Source organism: Aotus nancymaae, unplaced genomic scaffold (assembly GCF_030222135.1).
Source record: "Aotus nancymaae isolate 86718 unplaced genomic scaffold, 86718_ANA_hifiasm-v0.15.2.pri h1tg000073l, whole genome shotgun sequence".
Taxonomy (NCBI): domain Eukaryota; kingdom Metazoa; phylum Chordata; class Mammalia; order Primates; family Aotidae; genus Aotus; species Aotus nancymaae.
In genome coordinates, this window is record NW_026988488.1 from 1,548,674 (window position 1) to 1,570,582 (window position 21,909).

General features: G+C 38.5%; 1 protein-coding gene across 10 annotated transcripts in view; it reads right to left on the reverse strand.

The window, feature by feature from the left end:
- The window catches only part of ARHGEF9 (Cdc42 guanine nucleotide exchange factor 9), a 174,482-nt gene that overhangs the window by 9,020 nt on the left and 143,553 nt on the right, over positions 1-21,909 (reverse strand). For 7 of the 10 annotated variants that reach the window (XM_064367722.1, XM_064367718.1, XM_012460885.2 and 4 more), the window contains 3 exons: positions 19,988-20,119; positions 9,087-9,330; positions 45-113 (listed from right to left, as the gene is read on the reverse strand). In XM_064367722.1, the coding sequence (XP_064223792.1) occupies positions 45-113; positions 9,087-9,330; positions 19,988-20,119 (445 nt within the window). The remainder of the gene's footprint in view (positions 1-44; positions 114-9,086; positions 9,331-19,987; positions 20,120-21,909) is intronic. The other 3 variants (XM_064367720.1, XM_064367721.1, XM_012460884.2) reach the window with 1 other exon arrangement.

A 21,909-nucleotide genomic window follows, 5' to 3' on the forward strand; every position in this document is an offset into this window, starting at 1 on the left:
TTCACAGAGAGTCAGTGGGGCTGAGGAGGTAAAGACAGCTTTACCTTTTTGCTTAGGGACTTTTCTCACAGTCATTGCAGCCTGCCTCTTCTGATTTTCAGAAATTTCAAAGCCTAAAAAAGAAAAATATATGATTTTTTAAATGAGAAACACATACTCTTCTTGAGTGTATAAATAAGTAAGACTTTTCTGTAAGCAAGATTTGGTAAGATGTATCAAAAAAATCTTGAAATCCACCCCCAACAAAAAAAAAAAAAGAAAAGAATAGTCATTCCCTTTAACCTAGTAATTCCTTTCTAGGAATTTAACTAAGGAAATCTGTCACAAACTTGAACAAAAAGTTAGCTACAAAATTGCACATCACAGAATAGAGAGCCAAAAAAAGAATTGCGAACATGGGCTAAGAGCCTGTTAAGTGGAGAATGGTTAAATAAAGCATGGCATAGTGAAAGAAATATTTTGTAACCAAAAGCAAAATTATAAAGAAAAGGACATAATGAGCAAAAAGATATAATTCAAACAGAAGATGTATATATAAATAATAAAAGTTTCAAAAGAAGGAAAAAAATCAAATGGAAGATAGTAATAAAGAAGTAACAAAAAACTTGGCTAAGGGAAAAAATATATATACTTAACTATGGAAAGAATAAAAGGTCTTGCTAAGCCCAAGGCAGGATGAGCATGCATAGATGCACACCTAGATATTGACTAGTGGAATTCCCAAACTTCAGGATAAAAAAAATCTGACAAGCTTCACAACAGAAAGGACAGCTTACTTAACCAAAAATAAACATCATAATATTACTTAATATTACTAGAATCCTCATGTGAAACATCGGAAGTAATAGTCTTTTTTTTTTTTTTTTCTCTGTCACCCAGGCTGGAGTGCAGTGGCATGATCATAACTCACTGCAGCCTTGACAGCCCAGCCTTAAGAAATCCTCTGACCTTAGCCTTCTGAGTATCTGGGACCACAGGCTCGTGCCACCACACCTGGCTAATCATTTTTAAAATTTTTTATTTTTTGTAGACATGGGGTCTCCCTGTTTTACCAGGCTGGTCTTGAACTCATGGGCCCAAGTGATCCTCCCACCTCAGCCTCCTAAAGTGCTAGGATTACAGGCATGAGCCACTGCACCCAACGTAATAGTCTTCTGAATAAACCCTGGATCAAAAGGAAACCATTCCTGAAGTTATAAAATGTCTAAAAATAACTAAAAAGGAAATTTTATTTCATTTATTTTTTTATTTGTACTTTATCATTCTGGGATACATGTACAGATCATGCAGGTTGCATAGGTAAACACATGGCAATGTGGTTTGCTGCCTCCATCCCCCCGTCACTTACATCTGGCATTTCTCCTTATGTTATCCCTCCCCAACCTCCCCACCGCCCCCACTGTCCCACCCTTGCCCCCACCAACAGACCCCAGTGTGTGATGCTCCCCTCCCTGTGTCCGTGTGTTCTCGTTGTTCAATACCTGCCTATGAGTGAGAACATGTAGTGTTTGATTTTCCATTTTTGTGTCAGTTTGCTGAGAGCAATGGTTTCTAGATTCATCCACATCCCTACAAAGGACACGAATTCATCGTTTTTTACGGCTGCATAGTATTCCATGGTGTATATGTGCCACATTTTCCTTGTCCAGTCTATCATAATCGAGGGGAATTTAGGTTGGTTCCAGGTCTTTGCTATTGTAAACAGTGCCACTATGAACATACCTGTGCATATGTCTTTATAATAGAATAATTTATAATTAACAGAGATATAGACCAATGGAACAGAACAGAGGCCTTGGAGGCAACGTCACACATCTACAACCATCTGATCTTTGACAAACCAGACAAAAACAAGCAATGGGGAAAGGATTCCCTGTTTAATAAATGGTGTTAGGAAAACTGGCTAGCAGTGTGCAGAAAGCAGAAACTGGACCCCTTCCTGACACCTTACACTACAATTAACTCCAGAAACATAAGACCTAACACCATAAAAATCCTAGAAGAAAACCTAAGCAAAACCATTCAGTACATAGGCGTAGGCAAGGGCTCCATGACTAAAACACCAAAAGCATTGGTAACAAAAGCCAAAATAGACAAATTGGACCTAATTAAACTCCAGAGCTTCTGTACAGCAAAAGAAACAATCATTAGAGTGAACTGGCAACCAATAGAATGAGAAAAAATTTTTGCAATCTACCCATCTGACAAAGGGCTGATATCCAGAATTCACAAAGAACTAAAACAGATTTACAAGAAAAAAGCAAACAAACCCATCCAAAAGTGGGCAAAGGATATGAACAGACACTTTTCAAAAGAAGACATATGAAAAAGTGCTCATCATCACTGGTCATTAAAGAAATGCAAATCAAAATCACATTGAGATATCACCTCACGCTAGTTAGAATGGTGATCATTAAAAAATCAGGAAATTTTATATTAGAAACTATGGGACACAGTTGAGACTTTACTCAAAATATACTCTAAAATGATTTTATAATTTTATAAAACTCAAAATAAACAAAGTATTCAACCAATGAAACAGGGAAAGAATCTAAATTATTTTTTAAAACATAAAAGAAAGTAGAAAAAATAAGTAAATAAAAGTGAAAATTAATTTAAAAAACAGAAACTGCAGAAGGGATAAACAAACCAAAACCAAATTATTCAAAAAGACCAAATGTAAATTAGTACAACCATTATAGAAAACAGTACAAAAGTTCCTAAAAAAAATTAAAAATAAAAGTACTAAATAATCCAGCAACGCCATTGCTGGTTATATATCCAAAAGAAAGGATATCAATATACTGAAGAAATAACTGCACTCTCATGTTTATCACAGCATTATTTACAATAACCAAAATATGAAATCAACCTAAATGCCCATCAATGGATAAATGGATAAAGAAAATGTGGCATATATACATGATATTATATTATTCCACCATAAAAAATGAAATCCTGTCATGTGCACAAACATGGATGGAACTGGAGGATATTATGTTAAGTGAAATAAGATATTTTCCCTCCTTCATGGGAGCTGAAAAGTGGCTTTCATAAAGAGAGAAAGTAGAATGGTGATTATCAGTGGCTCAGAAAGAAAGGTTCAGGGCAATGGAAAACGACTGGTTAATAGGTACAAAAACACAGAAGGAATAAGATTTAGTTTTTGATAGGATAGTAGGAAAATTAGAGTTAACAATAATTTATTGTATATCTCAAAATAGCTTTAAAAAATTTAGAATATTCCCAACACAAAGAAAAGTGTTTGAGGTGATGGATATTGCAATCACCCTGATTTGATCATTACACATTGTATATAGGTACCAAAATATCACACATACCTTAAAAATATGTATAATGATTATATGTACATAAAAAAGATCAATGCTCCCTGATAAGCCTGATTAAAAGATTAAAGTGAGAAAATAAAAATATATGAAATATTATGAAGGAAAAAGAGAGATAACCACAATTATGGAAGATATTATAATAATTAGAATATGTTATGTGCAAATATATAGCATCAAATTAAAAATCTAGAGGAAATGAAGAATTTCCCAGAAAAAAATAGAAATTATCAAAAGTAATATACAAAGAGAAAGAAATGTATAGAATCTGAAGAAAACGCTACCATTTTCCTGAAGCATAGAGAACAAGACTTTGATAAAAGGAGAGAAGGACCTTGTTCTTTATATATATATATATATATTTTTTAATTGCGTTTTAGGTATTGGGGTACATGTGAAGAACATGCAAGAATGTTGCATACCACATACATGGTAATGTGGTTTGCTGCCTTCCTCCCCATCACCTATATCTGGCATTTCTCCCCATGTTATCCCTCCACAACTCCTCACCCCCCACTGTCCCTCCCCTAGTTCCCCACCACAGACCCCAGTGTGTGATGTTCCCCTCCCTGTGTCCATGTGTTCTCATTGTTCAACACCCACCTATGAGTGAGAACATGCGGTGTTTTTCTGTTCTTGTGTCACTTTGCTGAGAATGATGGTTTCCAGGTTCATCCATGTCCCTACAGAGGACACGAACTCATTCTTTTTTATGGCTGCATAGTATTCCATGGTGTATATGTGCCATATTTTCCCTGTCCAGTCTATCATTGATAGGCATTTGGGTTGGTTCCAAGTCTTTGCTATTGTAAACAGTGCCTCAGTGAACATTCGTGTGCATGTGGGCCTTGCTCTTAAATGTGAAAACTTAATAACAATGTCAAGCCTTTACATATTAACAAATTTAATATAATGCCAATCAGAATCCAAATGGGCCTTTTATGCCAGTTTTTATGCCAGTGTTTTTAAACCTATAATAAATAAATTTGATATTCATATCAAAGAATAAACATCTAAGAACTGCTAAGAAACGATGATAAAAGAAGAATGAATGAGAACTGATGTTACCAGGCATGAAAACTTTCTCAAAATCTACTGTAATTAAAACAGTATAGTCTTGATACAAGAAGTGACAAACAGAAGAGTGGAAGAGAATAGGAAGTTTAAAGACACATCTAAATATATATGCAGAGTTACTATATATGAAAAATGGCATTTAAACTGTGTGGAAAATAAATGATTTATTTAATAAATGATGCAGATACAACTGGCTATCCACCTGGAAGAAAAAATGAGACCCCTTCCTCACATCCATGAAAATGTAAATTCCAGATGGATTATAGTTCTAAAAGTAAACCAGAAATATTTTTAATTAGGAAATTAAATAGTTTTGATGGGGGGAGATATGAAACAAGAAGAACCTTGGGGCCAAAAAAGGAATAATAGATACATTTTTTCAAAGTAAAAAATAGAAATACCATTTGACCCAGCAATCCCATTACTGGATATATACCCAAAGGATTATAAATCGTTCTATTATAAAGACACATGCACACGTATGTTCGTTGTGGCACTGTTTACAATAGCAAAGACTTGGAACCAATTAAAATGCCCATCAATGATAGACTGGATAAAGAAAATGTGACACTTACACCATGGAATACTATGCAACCATAAAAAAGGATAAGTTCATATCCTTTCCAGGGACATAGATGAAGCTGGAAACCATCATTCTCAGCAAACTGACACAGCAACAGAAAACCAAACACTGCATGTTCTCACTCATAAATGGGAGTTGAACAGTGAGAACACCTGGACACATGGAAAGGAACATCACACACTGGGGTCTGTTGGGGGCTAGGGGGCTAGGGGAGGGATAGTGGGGTATGGGGAGGTTAGTGAGGGATAACATTGGGAGAAATGCCTGATGTAGGTGATGGGGGGATGGAGGCAGCAAACCAGCATGGCATGCCTGTACCTATGCAACAATCCTGCAAGTGCTGCACATGTACCCCAGAATTTAAAGTATAATAATAATAATAATAATAATAGAATCCAGGAGTGGCCAGACCAAAAAAAAAAAAAGAAGGAAAAAGAAAATTAAATATTTATAGAAGTAGGCAACATAAACAAACTCAACAGACTAAAAACAGACTGGTGAAAATGTGAAATTTCTGACTGACATAGTGTCAGATCCCCAGTATAGAGTCCTTCCAAATTTATTTTAAAAGAATGACAAAAACTAAAAATGAGTAAAGGGTATAAGGCAATTCACAAAAGAAATGAAAATAGCTATTAGGCATATGAAAGAAAAAGTTCCAACATTTTTTTCTTCTACAAGTTTTTCAGAATTTACTATGTAAGTATATATTAAAACTGTTCACATCCTAATATTCAGTCATTCCACTTTAGGGTATCTATCCTACAGGAATAAAAGCACCAATAAGTGACAATGAGACATGTACATGGATATTTGTTACAGCAATATCTGTAGTGGGAAATAAAGCTAAATAGAAAATGAATGTCTAGCAAAAAAAGAACAGTCAGCCCTCTGTATCCATGGGTTCCACATCTGGATTCAATCATCTGTGGATTAAAAATATGCAGAAAAAAAGTAGCTGGTTGCTTCTTTGCTGAACACATATGGACTTTTTTTTCTTATATTCCATAAACAATACAGTATAACAATCATTTACATAGCATTTACATTGTGCTAGGTATTATAAATAATATAGAGATGATTTAAAGTATATGGAGGATGTACACAGGTTATAAGTAAATACTATATCATTTTATATAAGAGATTTGTGTATCCATGGATTTTGATATCCATGGGAGTCCTGGAACCAGTCTCCTGTGGATACCAAGGGATGACTATGGTTACGACATAATATTAATATTATGGAATGTTATACAGCTGTTTCTAAGAAAAGTGTGATGAATTTACTGATGTTCCCATTTAACTAGACTACACTTCTCACTATTATAGGTGTTGCCATGAGGGTATTTTACAGATGTAATCAAAGCCCCTGATATGGTTTGGCTATGTCCCCGCCCAAATCTCATTTCAAATTGTAATCCCCATGTGTTGGGGGAGAGGCCTGGTGGCAGGTGATTGGAGCATGGGGGTGAATTTCTCCCATGCTATTCTCATGATAGTAAGTTCTCACGAGATCTGATGGTTTAAAAGTATGGGGCACTTCCCCCCTCGTTATCTCACACTCTCCTGCCACTACGAGAAGATGCTTGTTTCCCCTTCACCTTCTGCTATGATTCTAAGATTCCGTGAGTCAGTTAAACCTCTTTTCTTCATACATTACCCAGTCTCAGGTAGTCATTTATAGCAGTGTGGTAATGGACTAATATAAATCAGCTGACTTTATATAAGGCAGAATATCATAGATAATCTGGGTTGACAAGACTGAATCTGTTGTAAGACCTTAAAAGTAGGCCTGAGCTCTCCCAGAAAAAGAGCAGAAATTCTACCTCTGCACAACGACTTTGGCCCATGTCTGTGCCATTTCATCCTTCTCATGATCTTCTCTTCCTGACTGCCTGTAGATGACAACTTTGGCCTATGTCCATGGGTTTGAGCCTGCCTATGATCCTCCATTTCTGACTGCCTGCTCTATGGAATTCTGAGTCACTTAGCCAACATTCACAATCACATAAACCAATTCCTTGTAATAAAATTTTAAGTATTGGTAGTAATATATCTCCTACTGGTTATGCCTCTTTGGTTGAATGCTAACTGATACAAGTGGTTATAGTTAGATTCTATAGTATTTATCTGGGGAGTTACTTATGATAAATTAAGTTAAAAAGGCAACTTACAAGGTAATATATACATTATGATTTTTGTAAATAAAAAAGTATTATGTTTGTATATGTTTATATGGGCATGAGATAAGTATGGAAAGAGGCATACTGAACTGTTAACACTGGTTATTTCATTCAGTATGGAAGTGACAGAGAAGGGGAAAGAATGCTAAATTTTGTTTATGTATTTCCATATTTGTTTAAATGGTTATAATGGTCATAAATTTTATAATTAAAAAATAAAAATTAAGAAAATTAAGCTATGATAAAACCATATGACCCTCATAAAATAATGATTAAAAATACGAAATGATTTGATAGAAATGCTAATGATATAATGATGAGTGAAAATGAGGAGACAAAATTATATTTATCTACTATAGAGAGGCAGTAAGGGGATAGGAAAAAAAAAAGATTCATTCACCTTGGCTTTTCTAACTAGACACATTAAATAAAGGCTGGAAATACATATCAAAATGTTTATGAAAATCATTACTGAGTATGTTCATGTGTGATTTTTACTTTTTTCTTGTATTTTTTCTGTTTTTTTTTCCCAAATTTCCTACAATAGAAGTGATTTGTTGTTATTATCAAACAAAAAAAATCCCTCAATGTTTTCAAAGATGGACATATGCCTGCTCAGAAAGTAATTTCTAGAAGGTTTTCTATTAGAAGCAGATAAAGTCACAGGGTTATTAGAGCACTGTGTAGGAGACACAGTGTTAGAGCCAATGGGAATGGCAGGGGCTGTCTAATTTATTCAGGGTCTGAACACTAAGACCATTCTTTTAATACCTCTAACAGCCTAGGCAGGGTCAGTGGCTGCTGCTGCTTGCCTTTGAAAGAAGTAGCCAGCAACAGTTATAAACTACTCCACATTATGTCCCAGTGCAGTGTCCCTATGCTAAAAGCAATCTGATTCCAATGAGACTCAAAGTGAGTTATTAATGTTCACTCTACCCAAGTTCTGAGGAGAAGACTGGAATTAGACTTGCCTTTCTGACCATCCTTCCTTACCTTTGGAAAATTTCAATCCCCAACATGGAAGGATAAGAGAACCCTTTCACATCAGGATTCAATGGGTAGGCTCATTTTTCTAAGAAAATTTCCACCAACTTGAGCATACAGGCGTTTTAAAGTACAATTTCACTCCCATAAGCAATGGGGCAAACACAGAAACTGCATGTCTTCTCAGGGAATTAACAAGCCTGATTGCTTGGTATTTTTTAGACAGATATGCAGGACCATGAGCAAGAGACCAAACAGTACTTTGTAAGCCACAAAGTTATAACCAATGGTGTTTAAATCCCACAATTGGGAAGCAGCATGAAAAATAAATCTACTATCTATATCCCCTCTGGAAAAGAGAAACAATCTATTGTAAGGCAAAAAGTATGTTTAGGTATGATTTGAAATCATGCAAATGGTCATGGTTTTAGGTCCTGCTATATTTTCTATAATTTACTTCCACACAGAAAGTGTGACATGTATGTGTATATTATTTTAATCTACAATCTAGGGGAATTTAGTTAACATCTGCAGTATCCTAATCAAAAGTACAAACTATAAACCTAATGAAAGAGAGCTGAGGCTTTATAAAGATTACAGAACAGGTTGTATAACTGATTTTTGTTTATTTGCTAATAAGTGTTTGTATATTTGGGAGAATCAAGCCTGAGCCTGGCTTTCAGTGTGATATTCTTAGCTGGTAGGGGAGGACAACCTATAGTTTCCACCTACCACTGACTAATGGAAGCTGTTGGTACTTACCAAAAACAACCTAATAATAAGGAACCACCAAAGTAGCTTAAGTCAGTTTGCAACAGAAATCTTCCCTCTGACTCCAGGAAAATGGAAACCAATTCAAACCTCCTATGCTCGTCATAGCCATATTCTTCTTTCTACTCTCAGGTCACTTACCGATTTTTTCATCTTCCTGTACCATTTTCCTCTCTTCTCTGAAAGCCCTGAGCCAGCGTATTTTTTCCTCCAGCTTCTTGGCAAAGAACAGATGTATCTCCTCAGTCTCCTTGTTGTGAAGCTTGAAGGCATTCTTCATGCTGACATTAAAGTCATCATCTCTGCCATCCTCAATGTCAACCACCTCATATTTATCCATGTCAATGCGGCCTTTGTAGTACAGGATATCTCTCCGGATTAGGTCCTAGATGGGAAGGAAGAGGTTTGTTGAAGGTATGTGCAGGGTGTGTTCTAGAAGAGTTGGCACATGGGCACAGGAAAATGCTAACACTGCTACTGTTTTGAAATACCAATGGGGGTTGGTTTGTTATAAATTCGGCCAGGTTATATTAGCAGTCTGACATTGGCAGGTTGGTTAAACAAATGCCCCAAGAAAAAGCCTCTGTCTCACCTCCAAAGATCATTTAAGATGCCAGAATCAATCCTTGGACGTGTGTGCAAGACTGCTGATGGGAGGTAGGAAACAGTAAGCCACACAAACATGGCTAGCAAGGGCTTCTCCTTTTCTAAAATGTCAGCAAGCCCAGTAGAGGTATGAAATGAGCTGGCTGGTTGCCTGGGATGTGTTCAAATATCCATGCAGGCCAGTGAGACCTGAACATCACAGGGGGATTGAGTAGTAAGAGCAGCTAGGAGACCACAGACTGCTGGCAAAGAAGGATTACCTAGGGAGGGTCTAACACTTAGGACTCTCGGGATTTTTAGAAAAGGCCCAGTCTGTCAGAAGAAAGGGAGGTAAAACTAGATAAAGAAGAAGTTCATATATCAACACAGAAGAATGTCACAAATCTTATGGTGTGAGAAAAACAAGTTGTATATGGATACAAACAGTATGCTGCCTATTTGTTATTGTTTTCTTGCTCTCATATATACAAAATTGGATTAATCCTAACTCTAGTCCATGAGACACTCATCATTAGTCCGTGCGTGGCATTTTTATTTCTCTATTTATTCATTTACTTACTTATTTTAATAATATAAAGTACTGGTAAATCTGCCACCAATCCCAAAGTTATGACTCCAAGGCATCCTCCATCCTAAGTCCTATGCTCATAATTTCCATGGTTTCCCTTCTATATAGTTTTATCTCATCTGTATCTGTTTTATCTCATCTGTATTCCCTTACAAAACAATGCCACATAAGGTTTAAAGATACTTATGCATGTAGAAAATTATAAAGAAATATGTGACAATGATATATGCCAAATTCCAGACAGTACAGGGCAGAAAATGGGGAGGGGAAAGAGAGAAACAGGAAGAAAAAGCAGAAGAGAGGGTGGGAAGGAAAACTATTTGTAATGAATTATTTCTTAAGTTGGATAGCAAGCACATGGGTATTCATTATATTATTTTTACATATTTCTGAATGTCAAATATTTTGTAAGTTAGAAAAGAAAACAGAGGGATGGATGAAATGACATACAGGCCTATGGAATGTCAGATCTTATAAATCTCTTGGAGTGGCCTTTCAGCCCCTCCTCCTCTTGGTACTACCATCAGCCTCTCTGAGAACACATTCACTGCTGGCGCATGTAGCACGGCTGAGTCAGGCTGAGGAACGCCCCTATAAGCCCTGCCCTGACAGATGTTTTCAGGCTAACTCTCCCTCCTCTCTGCTTTATTTGCTCTTTCAGTCAGCTGGACAGAGTCAGAAACACTCATTAATTTTTTATTAGCATTATACAGTTCAATTAAAACACTCCCATTCTACTGAATTGCCTAACATGACGACTTCTCAGCTGTGGGCTCCATACGAAGAACCTTCTTTGAACATCCACATTCCCAGTCCTAAATCTTCACACTGTGCAGTATACTGAGATTTTCAGATGGGCTGAGAAAGTCTACCTTGCAGGATTCCCAGCATAGCTCTGTCAACCTCAAAGATCCAGGCAGGAAAATACAGATGTCGTTGAATTGCTTTTCAAAAAATAACAATCATGTTGCTTTTTTCCCTCCAATAATGATTGTTCATGTAAATAAGCAAAGAATATAGATAGATTCTGATCTATTGGGTGTCCCTGGCATCAAGTTCACAGGAGAGGAAGAGTTCTGCTGTAGAGAGAGGGCCAATGTTGCCCGAAGCCTGTTTCAGAACCTGGGTTCCTTTTACCATGTTCAGTGTGCATAAGCTCAATCCTGACCAAAAGGATAGAGTGGTTCCCATGCACTGACTTGCACAATTCTCAGGAATGCTTTTGTGAGACACATGTATAAAAAGTGGGCCCTAGCAGGCTAAAAGCATGCTAGGGAGAATGTATGAATGTAATTTATCTTCATCTCAGAAAGGTTTGAATTCTGCCTTACCGTACATAATACAATACACATAACCCTGGAAAGCCAGATCTAAACCACACATTCTCACTGGACCACACTGCCTAAAACAGGCAGCCTCAACTTCCTTGTTGCTAACCTCAGTCTGCAGCCTCCTTCCGCTCCGCCCCCATTCTGAGTTGGTGTGTCATAGTCACTGAGAGCTTTTAACACCTTTGCTAATTCCCAAAAATAGAAAGAATATGCATGATTTTGAAACTACATTAAAAGCATCAATTAAACCTCCTATTGTTTCTTTAGATATTTAAGGATGACAAGGAGCTAGAGAGAATTTCTGCTTCTGTGGTCGGGAAACAGGGCTAGAGAGATGTGTTACTAAAATTATCCCTTTGCCTATTCTCTCTGGTCCTCCAGAGAGTTGAAAGTGAGTTTTCAGGCACTAGATTAGTCATAAGCCAAATGTAGAGATGTGATAGGAATAATTAAGAATGACCTACTAGTTCAGGAAGTCCAATCAGAAAGATGTAACTAAGGCCATAAGCAGCATGGAACAAAAGAAAGAGCTTGATGTAGTCTGAAGCCCTGAGTTTGATGCCTTGCTGCTTAACCTACAAGCTGTATGGTTATGGGCAAGCCAGTTAACCTCTCTGGGCCCCAATTTTCTGAACTAAGAAATGAAGACAGTTATCCTTATTCTGTAAAATAGTTATAAAGCTTTAATATAAACATGTCATTTTTAGGACATGAGGCCAGACTTATCCATCAAATACAGACCTGAGCTTTCTTGCTCCTGGGCCAGTGTTTCATAATCTTTTAAAATCTCTTTTGATAAACGTAAAAGAAAAAAAAAAAAAAAAACAATCTCACTACCTCTGCTAGCTCATTTAAAGTTTCCAAATAATTTAAATATTGTGAGTAAAAATAAGTCAAAGCAAGGGTAATTCTGAATATTTTTTCAATTCACATAGCTACTCCACTGTCCCTGGAAATTCTATGTACGCTTTCAAGACAGAGTGGTATTTGCCACCCACTCACTAAAGTAACAGATGCATACTTGGTTTCACACTAATATCTGCTCTCTGGCCCAACCATGCCTCCTATTCCATTCCTAGCCTTCATGGTCAAATTCACACATTCTTCTTCCTCAAAGAAACTTTCCATGACTGCAACTGCTAGCTCAAGCTGATATGGCTCCCTTTCTCCAACTTCTAACATCAATTGTGAAGATCCTGACATACTACACACTTGACACTTAGCTACCACGAGGCTCACAGCTTTTAGTTTTGCATGCCCATTTAGGCTGTGGGTAGCACTCTATCTTCTTTGGTCTTGCTTCACTGAGAGGTTTTCCAGAGAAGAGCAGCTGACAAAGCCCTCCCAAACCCTGGTTGCCTGTGGTCCTATTGGAACCAGGTTGCCCATATGCCACTTGTTAATGGTAGTCTCAGTGCCTTCACAGGGACATGGTGAGCAAGTGCTCAAAACAGATGCTATTCGGATCATCACGACGTTCCTGCCTAATGAAGTTTATCATTTCCAATAAAATGCCAGCCTTCCTCCTTTTCCTTTGTGCTCATCTGAATTGGGAGACAATAAGGGAGGTAGCTCCTCCCCAGGAAGATCCTGGCAGTCTGCAGACAGACACTCAGGCCGTGGCCCTAGTCTGTGGCTCCAGCAAGGAGTCTACTCTGTCCCTGATGTTATGTAATTGAATAGGTGGGAGCTATTTCAATTTGGCCTCATTGGGTATGCCTGGGGTTTAGTAAGATACTGCAGGATATTTTGTACAAATGACAGATGCTACAATCTGGGGAATTTAACTGTTTAGGATTGTAGCCTGCTTCACCTGTTTGTCAGTAAGGTCCTCCCTGCCCCTTTAGAGTTACTCTTCCCTAGCATTTTCTCTCCAGATCCTGGGGCAGGTACATGGGGCTTGGGCTGAGTTTATTTTGCTTGCTACTATATTCCAGCATTCTAGAATGCATGCTTAATAATTACAATAAAATAATAACAACAATAATAATAGCAACAGTGACCCCTTAAATAGCATGTATTATGTGCCAGGTACTGTCCTAAATGCTTTGCATTTATTAACTTAAATAATCCTCCAATGTAGGTACTGTTATAACCCCATTTGATGAGGAACTATAGACAGAGAGCAGCTAAGAAGCTTTCCCAGGAATAAAATGCTTATACACTGCTGGTGGGAATGTAAATTAATGCAGCCATGTTGCAGTTTGGATATTTCTCAAAGAACTTAAAAAAGCACTACCATTTGATCCAGCAATCACATTACTGGGTATATACCCAAAGGAATATAAACTGTTCTACCACAAAGACACATGGATGTGTATGTTCACTGCAGCACTTTTCGCAATAGCAAATACATGGAGTCAGCCTAGATAATGATTAATGATAGACTGGATAAAGAAAATGTGGTACATATACATGGAGTAACACAAAGCCATGAAAATAAATGAAATCATGCCTTTTGCAGCAACATAGATGGAACTAGAAGCCATTATTCTAAGCTAATTAACACAGGAACAGAAAAACCAAATACCACATGTTCTTACTTACAAGAGGGAGCTAAATATTGAGTATGCAGGAACACAAAAAAGGAACCAACAGACACTGGGGCGTGCTTGAGGTTGGAAGGTGGGAGGAGGGTGGGAATAAAATAACTACCTATTTGTACTATGCTCATTACCTGCATGATGAAATCATTTGTGTACCAAAACCCAGCAACATGTAATTTACCCATGTAACAAATTTGTATATGTACCCTCTAAAGATAAAATAAAATTGGAAGAAAAAAAAAAGAAATTTTCCCAGGAATAAAGGCTACTAAATGGTAGAGTTGGCTTTGGGTTCAGGTTGTCCAGCTCCAAAATCTCTGCTTTGATTTAACCAGTGTGCTATATTGCCTCCAAATAAAAAAAAGTACTGAATGAATTATTAGGAACACTGCATATATAGTAATAGTATTAATAACTAACATTTACTAAGTACTTACTGTGTGCCAGGCACTACACCTGCATTGTCTCATTTACCCTCATAACCTCCCTTTCTTGTAGATACATTGCCATTCCCATTTTGTAAACAAGGGCATAATTATAAGCACAGAAAGTTTGGTCAAGGCCATATAGCTCTTGGGAGAAAGGAAACTGCCCTCTAGTCTGGCCCTAGCACCCATATTCTTAACCCTATACTTCACTGCTCCCTACTACCTCAGGTGGTTCTCTCCCTAAGCCTCCTAAGATGACTTATATTATCAGCTTGATTTGACATTGAGGAACATAAGGATAAAGTTAAAGAACTAGCCCAAGGGTAGACAAGTTAGTAAGAGACAGAGCAGAGACAAGTACCCAGGAGTTCTGGTTTCAAATCCCCTTCTTTCTGCTCCAGCCTCATCTGTGTTGCTATCACTGTATTTATAAGTTGTCCTAAATAGCTTATCCTCCAAGTCTGCCCCTTCAGTTCAAGAAGAAATTGTCCAAATGCAGAACATTCCCTCAATAGAAGTCTTCTGCCCAACATCATTACATGCTGTTTAGTTCTGATCTCCTTGAACACAGTGAAAGCCACAGGAATAAAGAACAGTTATGACACAAGTTATGACAACAGAACATATCCAGACCGGCACAAGGACAGAGGGTGCAGGAAAAGGGGATCTACTCCTTTCCACAGTAAATAGTCAAATGGAAAAAAATCCCCCAAAAGCATTAAAATAATTTCCCAAATGATTATATCAGGAAGAAAATAATAAAACATATGCAAAACTAAAATAATAAGGCAATAAAATACAGAGGAGCAGAGACAGACAGTATAAATAAAATGAAGAAAGAGAAGAGAATCTTATATGCATTTTTTGAAAGAAAGTTACAAGAGTGGTGACAGCAAAAATTAAAGAAGCGGTCACATAATTAGAAGCCACTGGTGACTTTCCCACATACTATAATTGCCATTTTAAAGGTACCTTCACACACACACGTGCTCTCTTGCTCTCCCTTTCTCTCTCTCTCTCTCTCTCTCTCTCTCTCTGAAATAAGCTACAAGCTGCATAAGTTGTTTAAGCTGTTCTGAGTGGATCAGTCAATCCCAATTCCCAATGTACAAAACAGGCACATTTTTGCATAAGTGACTGGGAATTAAGGGAACCTTAAGAATTGGATGAGTAGTGGCTAGATCACATGATCTTGGGGAAAGATCAGTGTTTCAATGTTTAGTATACTATCTTTGGCATATAATCATCTAGCCCATATTTGGGTACATCTAATGATGGGGATCTCACTACCTTATAAGGCTATTTGCTGGAGGTTGGGTAAGATGAGATTAATGAGTACCTACTAGGTGCCAGGCACTCTATCAGGCATTTTATATGCATTGATTCCATTTAATCTTCACGATAATCCTGTAGAGTAGTTATCACCACCATTTATAATTGATATAATGGAGGTACAAGAAGCAAAAAGTCACTTGCTTGAAATCATATGGTTATTGAGTGCTGGAACCAGGATTTGAGCCCAGAATTGTCTGACTACAAACTTCATGCTTTATCCATCACTCCGTATGACTTCCTTCTGCAAGGAAACCATGGGAAAAACTGAAATGTAGGAGGATACTCTCTGTCCTGTGCAATCCTCCCATCAACTAAGTAAGTTACTGGCAAAATAGAAACTGAGTTTTATGGGATATGACTTGTTCTTAGAAAGCCAGTGATGACCCCTGTGGCCACTATATCTCTTTCTAAATGTTCACAGGCTGTTTAATAATCAAGTACAGAATTTTGACAAACTCAATGGTAAGAATGACATAAATATTACCAATATGGAATCTGGAGCCAGCTTATCTGGATTTAATTCCTAGCTCTATCATTTATTAGCTATTTCACCTTGGGAAAATTATATAACTTATCTAGGTCTCACTTTACATATCCTTAACATGGAAATAATAATAGTACCTACCTCATAGGTTTATTGTGAGGATTAAATTAATAAGTGTAAAGTTCTTAGAACAGAATCATAGAAGTACTCAATAATTGCTAGTTCATTAATGTTTTATTGTCGATCTCTACTTTCCAGAATATGTTATTTTCTGTTTTGAAAACTGGTACATTTTCCTATCTATAGTCTTCTCACAGATCTCCTAGGACCCATAATTCTGTCAAGATAACCTACGGCAATTCCACTGGGGACATCTTAGAATTATTTCAGTGCCCTGGGATGTATATATTTTAAAATTACATCATATTTAAGTTCTGTTAGACTAGAATCACTATGAAAGTAGAGCTGGTTGGCACAGAAGAGGGGCTCAATAAATACCTACAGCATGAAAGAATTCAGAGCAGTAAAATATTCTCTTACAACCTCAGATCCTTTGGGCTTCAATTCCCTTTGAATCAGGTTTACGCCCTCTTTTCTTTGATAGAGAAGGAATTTATATTCCTGTTATCAGTAAACCATCTGCCTCAAACAGGGGGTTGTCAGACTATGACTTCTTTTTCCTTCATTTGAACATATCTTTTAAAATAATTAAAAATAGCATTTTTAAAAACTAACTTTGACTCATTCTAGAACTCATGAAACTATTTTGTCACTCCTGTCAGATACTACATGTAATATTATTATATTACATATTATCATATGTAAAATAATTTATATATTTATTATATATTACAAAATTAAAAATATATATTAAATATTTTAATAACTTTTTATATAACTTACATATTTATATTATATTTATTATTACATATTATCATACATAAAATATTATATATTATTTAGCCACTTGCTGGGGGTCTTTGTTTCCTCCCTTTTAAATATGAGCTCATCAGATCTTTTTTTTTTTTTTTTTGAGACGGAGTTTCACTCTCGTTACCCAGGCTGGAGTGCAATGGCACAATCTCGGCTCACCGCAACCTCTGCCTCCTGGGTTCAGGCAATTCTCCTGCCTCAGCCTCCTGGGTAGCTGGGATTACAGGCACGCGCCACCATGCCCAGCTAATTTTTTGTATTAGTAGAGATGGGGTTTCACCATGTTGACCAGGATGGTCTCGATCTCTTGACCTCGTGATCCACCTGCCTCAGCCTCCCAAAGTGCTGGGATTACAGGCTTGAGCCACTGCGCCCAGCCCTCATCAGATCTTAATGTGGCCATATTTGATTATTTAGCATCCTTACCTCCTTTATTCCTGGTAAAAAGGATTACTGAAGTTTTGGGTATCCATTTAAATTGTGTGCCTGAGGTGAGTGAGGTGACAGCCTCCCTTACCTTGGTCCCATCCAGGCATCCCCTTCCTTTCCTTCATGGATTCTCTTTGTCAAAGGAATTTTCACCTCCAGAAAGCCTAGTCTATTCCTCCCAGCTCCATCACAAGAAGAGAGTCTTTTGCAGTAATGGCAAAACGTCCCTAAACAACCCAGCAGACAAAATACCTTATCTTTTTGCATACCTTCTTTTGGCCCCATGATCATTTTTCCAAAGTTTATCCCTACTTGCTGAATGGAAAGGCTTAGTGTGGATACCAGATGGAAATCTTCAAAACAAACATCAGGTAGTTTTAATGGCCTTTGAACAATTAGGCTGTAACTGCTTGTGTTCTGAGAAGCCAGTGTCAAAAACATCCAGGTATATGGAGTTAGTAGCCTTTATGATCCAGACTCTTGGCTGGCTGTGCCTTTGGAAGAAGGCTTATGGTTCTTGCTAAAACAAGAAAGCTCCCTTCTGTGGGAAGCTATGACTGCTTCAAGGTTTCTCTTGTTTTCACCATCCCTGTTGTATGCTTCCCCAACCCTGCCAGGTTGGCTGGTTTGAGTCCCCACCCCTGACTTGACTTCTAGTTTCTTCCTAATCATTGGTTCCCACTATCTGGCTTAGACTTGGGTCATTACTCCATCTTGGTCTTCCACTGTCCCTTGGGTTCTGAGTTAAGCCCATTGTTTATCTTGCTTCTTCCCCTTTATTCCTAGCTTCTGACTCATCGTTTTGTGTTCTGGGTCCTGATCCATCTCTTATCACCACTGCTTTCTAGAGTCTAGTTTCACATTTTAGTTAAAGTAACCCCAGCCTTGGCTAACAGATGCCAAAATTAACAGGGTCTGGGGGTGCAGAACCATAAAATATGCCAGGTTTCTATTTGTTTGTTGTCTCTATGACTACTTGTTCTGAGTGTAAACACCTTCGTGGGAAGAATAGGTACATTACTGTTGGTGACATGGCTGATATGCTGTGATTTTCCATGGCTGCCTAAATTAACCCTAAAAAATCCTACTTCCTAGTTGTATGAAAGTCCTGAGAAGAGTTGGCGGAGCTAAAAAGAAGCATTAGTGTTTGGTTGGGTTTCAGATTAATGAAAGTTCTCCCTTTCAGGATCAGCTCCATTCTGAGGTAGTTATTATCCCCATTAACTGACTGGCTATTGGTTCCAGAGTTGACATTCAGAGCTTATCATCAAATATGGAAGCAGTCTGAACTTAAGCTCAGCATTTTTCTCCCTCATGCCACTGTCAAAAGCAAATGGATAAAGATTCAATACAAGATATGGCACATACAGGTACACACAGAGGACAGGGAGTTTAAAACAACTGTGTGGTTCATGTTCCAGCCCAGAAAAATATCAGTATTTACTCTGGTGTTTTGCAACTCAGCACTCCTCTTTAGAGGCATTCACTACTGGATGAAGTAGAGGACAAACGGACTGGATGATGGCAAAAGAGCCAAGGGTAGGATGGTGAATTTGCAAAGTAACTCTAAGCATTCTGGTTTCCTTCTCCTTTTTCACTTTCCCTGGTCCCCAATTCTTCCCAGTCGGTCCTTGGAGCCAAAACTGGTCTGAACTCTCTACTCTGAGTGAGGAAGTAGGAGGAAGAGTATCTCATAAGGAGGAGTGACACTTAGAACATATGCCACCCTTCTCAGTCTCACCAAGGAGAAGACTACAAGAAACCAACATCCATAGAGTTATCCAGGAGTCAGTGACTAGAGTAAGACCTCTTCTCAAATGGATTACAAAGAAGGAAGAATGGAGAAGAGCATGGTTGGAGGTTGTGGGAAACCAGTACACCTTGTATAGGAAACAGGTAGAGGCATGGGAAAAATTCCTATATCACAAAGGTACCTACCTGTCAGGGCAAAAGCAGGTGGCTCCTCGTTGGTTCCCAGGTCAGAGAGAGGCCATATGGCCAGAGCCATTAGAGTGGAAATGAGAGAAAGTGCTCAGGGAAACTACTATTCACCAACTAAGATAGACATATTTCAATATTTTTAACAAATGGTGTAGACCAGCAGCTCTGGGTAGAAGAAAGTGAGAAGGAACACCACAGGGTCATGAGGGCAAAGGGTAAAAAAAAATACCAAGATAAAATGTACCAACTTCAGAGTTTTTCGCTGCCAGTAAGCCAACCCTGCCTGTTAGTGTTCCCGATACAGAATTGCTGCCAATCTCCTGTCTGTTTCCCCCCCCTCACTTTTTGCCCACTTTGTTGGGAGCTTGAGAATAATGAAGATGAGGGTCTGGTACCCCATTAGGTACCCATCTCCCTCAGGGAAGAAGGGGGCAGGGTTACCTTCTTGCAGAGGACCATCTGGTGGTCAAACAGGAAGAAGACCCGCTGCTGGTTGCGGCCGTAGGGCTGGTAGATCCAGGCCATCTCCCCAGTGTAGATCAGCTCCGAGCTCCTGTCTAGGATGTCCTCACCCTGGGAAGGACATGCGATGATGAGAGGCAGCCAGGCAGAGGATGGCACCATTACCTTCCTGGAGGCACCCAAGGCTGGGCATAGACTGGGACAGGAAGAAGCCAGAAAGGCCCTGGTAGAGACAGATGGAGACAGGGACTCCTGGGACTCCTCAAAAAGCTTTACAGCTCTGTGAGCTAGGAAGATCCATTTTCTTATTTACCCCAAGGCCAAATGTGCCCCACCACCCAGGACTACTACAGCTTCTCTACATCAGTTATCCTCTGGTCTTAGAAGTACCAGCTTCTATAAGTTCTCTCTCTCTCTGTCTCTGTCTCTGTCTCTTTCTCTCTCTCCAGATATACAGACAGATAGATAGACAGATAAATAGATAGATATAGATAGATAATTAGATATAATTCTCCATCTCTCTTCTCTATAAATATCTTTTTCTGTTCCAGTCTCTCAATCCCTGCTCTGGTCTCTCAGTCTCTAATACTTGAAGAATAGGCTTGAGTCTCACTGCTTCCCACATGAGTAGAAGGAAACAGGGGAGGACAAGAAAAAGATGATAACAGAGAGAAAGAAAGAGAACCCACTCACCCTCTTACAATTGTTTTTCCTTCTCTCAGTTCACTGAAGTCTACTGATTAAATAAGAAACTTAACTGGTCTGTTATCCAGAGAGCTTAGAATTACTTCTCCTCCTTGCTACATAGAGTTAGACACAAAAAGGCACCAAGACACCTGACTCCTGGCTAATTCAATTCTACAGAGTTTCCAAGTCCTACCCATTCTTTATGGCAAATCTGATAGGTCAGAAGTATGTTGTGGGTGTGTGTCAGATGTCAAGGTAGACCTGGCCTCTGTACTCAAGGAGCTTACTTCTTCATGGAGGAGATAAATGCAGGTATGCTCAAAACTCATGAAACACAAGGTAAACCAACACGGAAGTCATGGGCACAGGGGTGAGTGTTTCAGGGCCTATGTGAAGATAGGGAAAAAGAGTAGTGTCCCAAGACACAGAAGAATTACTATTTCCTGAGCACTTATATGGGTCAGACAATGTGCCAGATATTTTCAATCTATCTTATATGAGCCTCACAATAGCCCTGGAAAGTAGATATTTTTGCTCTTATTTTACAGTTTGAGGTACAAAAATATCAAGTGATAAGCCAAAGTTGCCCAACTAGTTAGCTACAGGTCCATGACCCAACTCCAGTCTCCACAGAGTATGCTCACTCTTTGCATTATATTATACTGTCTTTAGGGCAAAAAGGCATTGGAGAACCAGTTCCCTCCTCTCTCTCTAGGTGTCAGTTTTCCCAGATGTTAAATGAGGTGTATGAGTATGATCTTCATGGTCTCAGAGATGATACCTTGATGCTAAGATCTCAGCCTTACACTCAAAAGCTTCAAGGCAAGGTTAGAGATGGAGACCTTTACATCTCCCAGAAATAAACAGAGGAAAACACAGATCAGGCAGGGTAGTAGACCAGAGAGAGGGGCATCTAGAAATAGTGTATTCGAGCATACTATTTTTTCCCAGTCTAAAGGATGGGAAGGAAAGGGGGAACTCAGTAGAATTATTTTCTAATAATAGAACCCCCGCAAAAAGCTCAGAAATACTGCTTTAACTCTAGGCTCCAGACTTAGCCTCAATATTACCCAGGAACTAGGTAAATACTCCTTCTAGAGGGGTTGACATACTAGCACAGAACCTCTGGTGGCCTGGTACTGGGAAAGAAAGCCGCCAGAGTTGGGGAGCAGTACAGCGATTTCCTGCTGGAGGGTTGGGAAGCTGAGAGCGGT